The 9,362-nt window shown below is 48.6% G+C and overlaps 1 protein-coding gene across 9 annotated transcripts in view; it reads right to left on the reverse strand.

Moving 5' to 3' along the window:
* ARID3B (AT-rich interaction domain 3B) overlaps nucleotides 1–8,501 on the reverse strand; it is a 57,883-nt gene extending 49,382 nt beyond the window's left edge. For 4 of the 9 annotated variants that reach the window (XM_045059026.1, XM_045059025.1, XM_045059024.1 and 1 more), the window contains exons 1-2: nucleotides 8,045–8,180; nucleotides 5,160–5,788 (exon numbers count right to left, since the gene is read on the reverse strand). In XM_045059026.1, coding sequence (XP_044914961.1) covers nucleotides 5,160–5,788; nucleotides 8,045–8,144 — 729 coding nt within the window. In that variant the 5' untranslated portion in view covers nucleotides 8,145–8,180. Of the gene's footprint in view, nucleotides 1–5,159; nucleotides 5,789–8,044; nucleotides 8,259–8,284; nucleotides 8,308–8,345 lie in introns of those variants that run through there. The other 5 variants (XM_023255056.2, XM_045059027.1, XM_019832049.3 and 2 more) reach the window with 5 other exon arrangements.
* Nucleotides 8,502–9,362: the final 861 nt, after the last annotated feature.

The raw sequence follows: 9,362 nt of genomic DNA on the forward strand, positions 1-9,362 counted from the left end.
AAAACATAAAAAAAAAAGTATCTCAGTGCTAATGACAATCTGACCCAACCCTTGTATGACGGTATAAATTGTACAAAGGTCTCTCACTTCTGTTCTTTGCCCACCTTGGTAATATCTTTACAATTGCTCACTGAACACAGCAGGAGAGGATTACCATCCTGTGGGATAGATGGATGCATGGGTTCAGAATGGCAGGCTAGGACACCTGTCCCAAGCAAGCAGTGAAGCTAGGATCTAAAGCCACATTTTTGGCTCCAAAACCAATGCCGATTTACTAATTAAATCTGTTACCAATTAACAAGTTTGCTGAGTATTTATGCCTTAACCTTTCAGGGTTAATGTATAAAAGGGCAACCAAGTCTAAAAATCACCACAGACATTTTTAGACATCACGGAATGCCAGGCTGGAAGCACCACTGGTAGAAATAAATGAGACAGTACAAGTTCTAGGTCTCCATCCTCTCCTCAGTGACAGTTTGGTCTCCCAGGTAACTGTGGGGAAAGACATGAACTCAACACAGACATTGAAAGTAGAAGTGACAAAAACTTTAAGTTTGACAAACTCTTCAGAGACCAAGACCAAAACGCAAAGAAACAGAGTCTAGGGCGGCGTCGAGGAAGGCACGGCGTACGTTCTGTTTCCAATTACACAACGTAGAGCAGGGTTTCTCAACACGGTAGTAGTGACATTTTGCACCAGGAAATTCTTTGTCGTGGGGGACTGTCCTGTGCAGTACAGGATGTTTAGTAGTAGGGCCTCTACTCACTATATGCCAGTAGCACATCTCCCACACCCCAGTCACGACAACCAAACATGTCTCCTGACGTTGTCAAACAACCTCTGGGAGCAGGGTGGGGGGAGACTGACCTCAATTCAGAACCAACCACTGGCTGGTTCCACTGTGATGGCAGAAGCTAAGGGCACGCAAGACAGACCTACAAAGAAAGCGAGGAAAGCTTATGACCTTATTTTTTTCAGGCACCAGTTTGCACAGTCTTTACAAAAAGCATCAAATGGTCCAAGGACAGGTAGCATGTACCGAGAAAAGTAGGCCTAGTCCAAGAAACGGCACCTTACTACTTAGAGGAACTCTTAGTAATAGGTTTTACAGACCAAGCAGTCAGCCATCCTTCCTCCTTCCCACACTTGGTGACCAGCAAAGCAGGCCGAAAATCAGACACATACACTCGGCTCCCCCATGCCTACCAAGGTGTTCCTCATCTTTCTATTCTCTGGCAGGGAGTCTACACCCTTCTGGAAACCTTCTGGCTCCACTAACAGGCTCAAGACAGACAAAGCCTGTATTGCCTGAACTACCCTCTTCCCAGGAGGGCAGAAGACCACCTCTAATAGGCCAGTAACACCCCCCATTTGGTTGTATGCTGACAGGGCTCTACTGATCTCCCTTGAGAGAAGGGACACTCAGCTCTTTGTCTGTTGCCTTGTTTTACAATTATTTACTCTGCCTATCGAAATCTGATGGGCTTTAGAATGCTTGGTTCAATGGCATTATCTATTTTCCCATCACTCTGGTGTCAGAGAATACTACATTCTGTCTAACGATCCAGGCCTTAAGAGGCAATTCTTTTCTAAGAGTTTCTTTAAAGAGAATCCATAAAATTATCTTGACTTCCCATGTTCTAAGAAAAGGGCTATAGAACAAAAGATAATCTGTGGAATCCTTAGGCTTTTTAAATTTTGCTTTTTGCTTGGCAGATGCCTGCTGACCCAAGTCCCCAAAGTCTTGTAAAATAACTTGAGTATTCCTGCTGGTTTCCCAAGCTGTGCTAGCCATGCTGTTGTCAAAATTAACTTTTTTACCTTGGTGTGTGAATGTCCGAAACAAAACCTCGTTTTAAAATATCTGCAGGATTGCTATGACTGGGCAGCTGGGCTTCGGCTGACTTAGGACAGAGTGAAATTACTGCCACCCAAGACCCAGTCCTCCTGGAGGTTTCCACACGGCCTCTGCTTAGACGGTGAGCATCTTGAGAGGGAAGCCCACAGTTAGTCCATGGAGCTCAGTCCCTCCCTGCAAAGAAGCTTTTTACAAAGAAGACTTTTACAAAGTCTGTTGTGTAAAAGACCAAAATGGATACTGCAACACATTAACAATGAGATCATTTTGTGTTCCCTGTAGAAGATCTCTGTAACTATTGCTGGAGCAAAGGATACCCCGTTCCTGCTCTCTACAAGTCAACTGCATCAGAAATAGAAGACTGTGAACAATAAAAAAGCTAATTTCATGCTCTGTGATGGTTCCTATAGGCTCTCCCCAAGTATAGTTTTTCAGCACCCCTTTCCTAAGCACAGCTTTTTAAAAGTTGTTGTTTTTTTTTTGTTGTTTTTTGTTTTGTTTTTTATCCCAAGCACATTATTTACTTCTTTAAAAGATTAAGGGTACCTGGGTGACTTGGTCGGTTAAACATCCAACTTCAGCTCAGGTCATGATCTCATAGTTTGAGTTCAAGGCCCGCATCCACCTCTGTGCTGACAGCTCAGAGCCTGGAGCCTGGTTCAGATTCTCTCTCTCCCTCTCTCTCTCTTTCTCCCCCACTCACACTCTTGTTTCTGCCTCTCTCAAAACTAAACATTAAGAAAAAAAATTTTTAAGGCAGGATTAGACAAAGGAGGAGGGCACAGACCAAAGCAATTTTCTAAAATTAAACTCAAAAGGAAAAGGTGTGCATCTGAGGTTTTCCCCAACCCAGTCCTTGGTCTCTGAATCCAAGGGGAAGGGAAATTTGGGACGTGAGATTAGGCCTCAGCTACGCAGGCATTTATAAAACGTCCTGGCAGGTGCTCTGCCAGGCAGTCTATAATTAGTGAGTGTGCCTCAGAAACTTAAAACGAACTCAAAGGGTTTCAGAAACCATCAGCCAGCCCCTGAGCACTGAGCTGTGTAGTCCTGGGGCCACTCCGCCCAGAACACGGCGCTGGGTGCCCGCTACCGTGCATCCGTGTGTGCATGCACACGCCGGCTGGGGAGAGTCTCTTTTTTCAAAGCTCTCATGGCTTGACCTCAACACCTGCTACACTTCCTGAAGACAGACAGGCTCTGGAGCTCCACTTGTTCCTCGCACGCGGCTGCACTTTCTAGGAACGACCGCACACACGCAGAGGCTGGCCAGCTGCCAAGGCGGGGGCAGCCCAGCCGCCTCGGGCCTGAACTTTCCCAGTGCTGTCAGGGCGGGATCCCGCTATGAGCTGACTCAGCGGCCGGCATGGAACTCTGCCAGCCACAAGGCAGCGCGGGGGATGCAGGCAACTCACAGATGTTTTGCTAAACCAAAGCAATCAGCCAGGAGGCGGGTCTGGGCTGGCGGCCAGGCTGCCGCTGTCGTGGAAGCGGGGACTCTCTGATCCAAGTCCCAGCTCTGCCACTACCTCCTGGTGATCTGAGGGAAAACCTGGGTGCACCTCGGCATCTTGCCTGCTCCGGGGCCTGTGTGGCTGCAGTGGAGGAGGTGGAGGAGGTGGAGGACGGTGCATAAAAGAGCGCCTGGAGCACTCCTACCTACCGTGCTAGCTCAGTCAATCCTCACAACACCCTCGGGAGGTACGCCTGTTTTCACTCCACAGACGAAAGGATGCAGGCTCACAGACTGAGAGCCCTACTAAAGGATCACAAGGGTAATAAATGGAAGAAATGGGAACTGAACCCCCCACTTTGCTAGCTCTGGAATCTACTGCAAACACTGCTGTGGTCAAACGCAGATCAATTACACAGAGCTCCTGTATTCAAAGCTGCTGACTTTTCAGGTTCCAAAGGACCTTTCTTACAGGACTTCTCAGTTGCCCTGTGAACACCCACAGCTCTTTACAACTTATTTCCAAAGAGCAAAGCACCACTGGGCCGCATGAAGAGCATGTACTTGTGGGGAGTACCCAGATACTACCAGCTTTATCACGAACTCCCTAAGCACCAGCAAGTCACTTAACCTGGAACAATCCACCAACACTCCCATTCTGTTGGTGAGGAAAAACTGCATGGCAGGTCAGAAAGGGAAGAGGAATCAGAAGCCAAAGGCTTGGCTGACAACACAGATTCCTTGGGCTCCACCCAAATAGAATTCATTTTTATTTTTAATGTTTATTTATTTTGAAAGAAAGAGGGAGTGCATGCAAGCAGGGACAGGGGCAGAGAAAGAGGAGAGAGAGGGAGACAGAGAATCCCAAGCGGGCTCTGCACTGTCAGCACAGAGCCCAATGCCAGGCTGGCATTCACAAACCATGACCTGAGCCAAAAGCAAGAGTCAGACACTTAACTGACTGAGCCACCCAGGCGCCCCCCAAAATATAATTCTTTAAGACCCTGGGATCTGTATTTTTTAAAGCTTACAGGATAACTGTGATGCTCAGCCACGTTTGAAAATCACCTGCGTGTGGGGCACCTGGGTGGTTCAGACGTTTAAGTGTCCAGCCCTCGAGTTTGGCTCAGGTAACAATCTCACGTTTGTGAGATCAAGTCCCATGTGGGGCTCTGTGCTGAGTGTGGAGCCTACTTGGGATTCTCTCTCTCCCTCTCTGCCCCTACCCCTGTCACAGACAGACAGACAGACAAACAAACGCCACTTGAAAATCACTTCAGCTTACCTTGGCTAAAATTGGAATTTTGAGGTCTACCTTTTCCTGTTTCAAAGGGGGCGGTATAAGGGTGAAATGAAATCCTGTCTACAATGCTCTTCGTTGGAAAACATACACAACACAGGTGCTTCTTGTCAGCTACACTTAACTGCAAAACAACAAAACTGTCCTTAAAGAGTACGATCCTGGGTTAGCCTGGGGCTATGAAATGGTCTTAGGCAAGACTGTTCTCTTACTAATGTACAAAAACTGTAATTAGAGTCGCGTGTGTCGCATATATTTAGATATCCTTCATAACACTGTTGCAACCTCATCCTTCCTTTTTAAAAAAAGAGACTGTACTGACATTCTTTCACATCCAATTTGAAACTATATTAGGAGGACACACTTCATTGCTGTAATCAAGAAACGAGTATGGGGAAAAAAAACTCAAAGTCTATTTACGGTGAGACCGTTGGGTCACTGAAGCGGGGTGAGAAGGCACACACTGGGGGAGACCCCGGCCCTGGCAGTACCCCTCGCAGCCAGCCTTTAGGAAGGACAAATGACCCCCTGCACCACAAAGACTGACCTGCTTGAGCTGCTCATCCAGATTCCAGCTCGGCTGCCCAGCTGTGGAGACGGAAGGTGGGGCCTTGGAAGCATCTTTGGTATGGTCTTCTTTAGCTTGCTGTCCCCGCGGCGGGAGCCCCGGCGCTGGAAGCAGACCGGACACGGGTGCTGCTCTGGGGTCCTGGCGAACCACTTTCTGCACATGAAAATACTTTGAAGGAGCCTGGGCCTCTTTCTCAGCCACCTCTGCAACTTCGTCATCCCCATCCTCATCTTCCAGACCTCCTTCCTCTTCCTCAGGCTCTGAGTTCACGTTGCTCCGTTCAAACACTCGGGCCACTGCTGTGGCTGGTGGAACTCTGGCTAAGGGCCCCAGGGCAGGGCTGCCAGAAGACCTCCCAGGGGTGGCGGAAAGGAGAGTCTGCTGCGCGACCAACTTCTGGGCATATAAGAATGGGGCTTCCCTCATCTGTTGTCCCTGCTTCTCCCTGGCATCCATCTGCAGAGGAGCCAGGTGTGGTGGCGGTGGCGGTGGTGGTGGCGGTTGCTTCTGTTGCTGCAGTGGCTCCATCACTGCCTCGAGTTTCACCCACCGATTGGCATGGCTCTGAACCTGGGCACAGCCCAGTGGGCACACTGGGTCTGAACCTTAAGTGATCAACAGAAACCACAAAGAAGGAGAAACAAGGGGGGGAAATGTAAAACAGGTATTAAAAGACTTTCTTTTTTCCACTAAAGGGGGTGAGTTCTGAACACTAAACATACACTCCCAAGCCTGGGTTTTAAGAGGAATGAGCGGCCTTGGGGGGAGGGAGGTTGGAGGGGACGTAGCGAACGGTGTGAAGACAGGATGAGTCTCAGCAGAGGTGGACTACCGTGGGTTTAAAAAGAAGTAAATCCAGACAATACCTAGCCTGTGAACTTCTGTGTTCTGACCTTTCTCTCTCAACATTATCAAACATTAGCCAGTTTATTACTGTGAACTTCTGTGTTCTGATCTCTCTCTCTCAACATTATCGAACATTAGCCAGTTTATTACTGAAAAGGCAACTGGGTTTGCACTGTACAAAGGTGGTGAGTATGAAAACCTCAAGAATAAAGGAAAGAAGGTCCTGCCTACAAAAGAGGGAACACTGTTTACGTTCCCAGGCCCATCAGAGAAAGAAGTACCATCCAAGCCAGACGCAGAGCAATCAGGAAGACAGAATGATTTCTCTCATACCAAAACAGAACCTAGCAAACGGCTTTTAGGTTTAAACTTTTCAAATTTCCCAGATCAAATTGCCAGCCTGCTCTTCAAGTGGGCTGAGCCATGTTAACTGTACATTATGGCCTCAAAAAGAATCCAATTTCAACAACATGAAAGAAATACACAAGGAGGCAAGAGTTTCAAATTGCAATCGTCACTCAAAAAACAAACAGTGGGGGAATTCCTCTGGAGATTTTAAAGTTAATTAAATTGAAACAGATATTAATATTGTCTCAACAACAAGGCAATGCTTCTTTTTTATAAACCACCAAGTAAATCTCTTCACATCTCTTTTCTTTCTGATTCACTTCTACTATGATATTCTAAGACAAATACCAAAAAGAAAAGGCTTTCAGGCCAAAAGTACTCTAGGGACAGGTTTATCAGCATTCTTACCAATCGGTCTCCAAACACATCCCCCTTTCACACCCTCTTCTCCGCTAGCTCCCTCTTTCCCTCCCTCTTTCCTGTCCTCCTCTCCAGATCTCCACCCCCAACAAACCTCACTTGAGTTATGTTTCCCCATAACTGATTGGATTACTACGCACGGGCAAATTTTAGGTAACAGGACTCGCAACATGGCGTACAATGTTGTCATCACATAAAAGAAGAAGCTGCTTCGCACAGGTTGGGACTTGATATTTGCATTGTTTCACTGTTTTAGAACGGAGTATAAAGATTAAAAAAAAAAAAAAAACTAAATGCCTTCAGTGTTTTCAAAAATTCATGGGGAAGTAATCACATCCCTAGCAATAAAAACTGTGTGGTTTTATTAATTTTTTAATGGGTTAGAGGAAAAAGGTACAATTTTTAAAGCTAGGCAAAAAAGCAGAGATAAGAATTCTCATTTTCGGTTTATCCAAGAAGCACTGCTTTTGCCTTTTGAATTTGGTGGAAGATTCAAATTCCAATTTGCCTCTTACTGCCTTTACTTCCTCTCTTGGCACTTGAGAAAGTGTGAGTTACGCCTGCAGCTTTAGCCCTTTTTATAGTGTAACAGAACATGAAAAGACTTACACCCACATTAAATCCAGTTGGCAAAAGTATGCATTTAGGATAAAAACTGGCGTAAAAAAAAAATTAAACAAAAGAATAAAGCAAATAATTCGGTGGTCATTTTAATTTTCCTTACAATCATTGCAGTCAATCAGTTACAAGAGGAATAATTTTTCGACTGAGTCCTGCCAGCCATTGAACAACTGCTTCTTGTCCTGTGGCACCATCTTCTTAGTATGCTGTCCCCAGCAGAGGGGGAGGTGTCTCACAGCCTCTTTAGTAAGATTGAAATGACTCAGTTCCACAACTCAATACACACACCCTCCCCCAAGAGCCCATCAACCAACTGTCCTTAAGCAGAAAGATCCAAACAATAATGCCACCTGCCTGTATTTAGAAAACTTGTGTCTCAGAAATCTAAGCCAGTTCATCCCTTCACACGGCCCCCTCCCCCATTTCCACTAAAGTTCCCGGACCACCATGCCCGGCGCAACGGACCGCTTGTAGCTTTGAACCCGGCCTCCCCTACCATTCCCGCTACCTTCGCTGCCGGATCCCTCTGGCCCCGGTTCCCTTCAAGCCCCACACCTCCTTCCCTGGTTACGCCAGCACCCCCCCCCCCTTCATTATACCCCCAATCGCAGCCCTATCACTTTTACCTCCACCAAGCCCTCTCAGCCAATCCGCTGGCTCTTCTTCGATCGCCCCAACCCCACCTATCCTCGCCCTCAGTTCCCGGGGGCCCCTTACTCTTCCCATCTCTTTATCTCAAATCACCCTACTGGTTGCAGGGCGCCTCGGGTCTCCTCCCGACGCTCTCACTTTTCCCCCGCGGCCCCGCGCTCAGCCGGCCCGCGCCTTCGCGTCTCCCCCCCACACACCTGCCTCCCCTCGCGTACCTCCACCTGCCACAGCCCCCTCTCCCGCGCGACTGAGGGAGCCGGGCCCCACGCGGCTTACCTGTGCGCAGCTCTCCGGGTCCGGCCGGGGGGCTGAAAGCAGCCACTCAGGCCCCGCCGCAGCAGCTGCGTCTCGGACTCCTCCGCAGTCGGGGGCCACAGCCGGGGCGGGGCCCGCACCGGAAGCGGCGCCGCGGGGCCGGGACCGCGAGCCCGGGGCGGGGCCGGGGCGGGGCCACACTGGGTGGGGCGGGGCCTGAGGCCGGAAGCAGCCAAAATGGGAACGAGGGGGCGGGGTCAAGCGGAAGTGACTTCTAGGGACGGCTCCGCCCGACCGAGTCGTTGGCGGAAGCGGATGGAAGCTGGCGGAAGCTTCCGCCAATGGGGAGCGTGGACTCCGCGGCGTTCCGGTGTGAGGGCTTCCGCGCGGAGTTGAAAAGAGATGGGCTGCGTTCAGTCTTCTCTGTTTTCTGTTTGTGCAGGTGTGGCGCGGCGTCAGGTTGGTAGGAAGGTAAATAAAGGACGAGAGGTGTCCGTGTTTTTTTCTCCTTCCGTCCCCTTCCCAACCACCTTTCAAACCGATTTTCCTCTGAGATGCCCTCTTCCAGACCAGTTTTCTCGGAACCTCTTGAACTGGGACCTGGTTGTGTTCCGAGGATGCTGCATCCTCTGGAACCCCCTCCCATGAATTAGTATTCTCACTTCCGAAGTTCAAAAGGTGGGGGGCTATGTGCCGAATCCGGTCACCTCTTGTAAACACCCTTGCTTCTCAGACACTTCTTAAGACTTTGCCACCTATGTAACCGCCTCTTAGAAACCATCTGTTTATTTGTGCATCCAGCTCCGTGTTTTAATTTTCTCTCCTCTATCTTCCATCTTGATAATTAAAGTGAAACTGCCCCTGAACCATCTTGGGCCTCATCTTTAGCGACCCTGACATCAGCCTCCCAATCTTAGGCAAAAGCCTGGACCTTGTCACCAGAAACATTGTTGTGTCACAAATTAGTAATTGGAACATCCTTCTGTCCAATTGCAACCTGATGTCCTTTCAGTTGGACTGCTGAAGAACTTGTTCAGA

This window comes from Felis catus, chromosome B3 (assembly GCF_018350175.1).
Source record: "Felis catus isolate Fca126 chromosome B3, F.catus_Fca126_mat1.0, whole genome shotgun sequence".
Classification (NCBI taxonomy): domain Eukaryota; kingdom Metazoa; phylum Chordata; class Mammalia; order Carnivora; family Felidae; genus Felis; species Felis catus.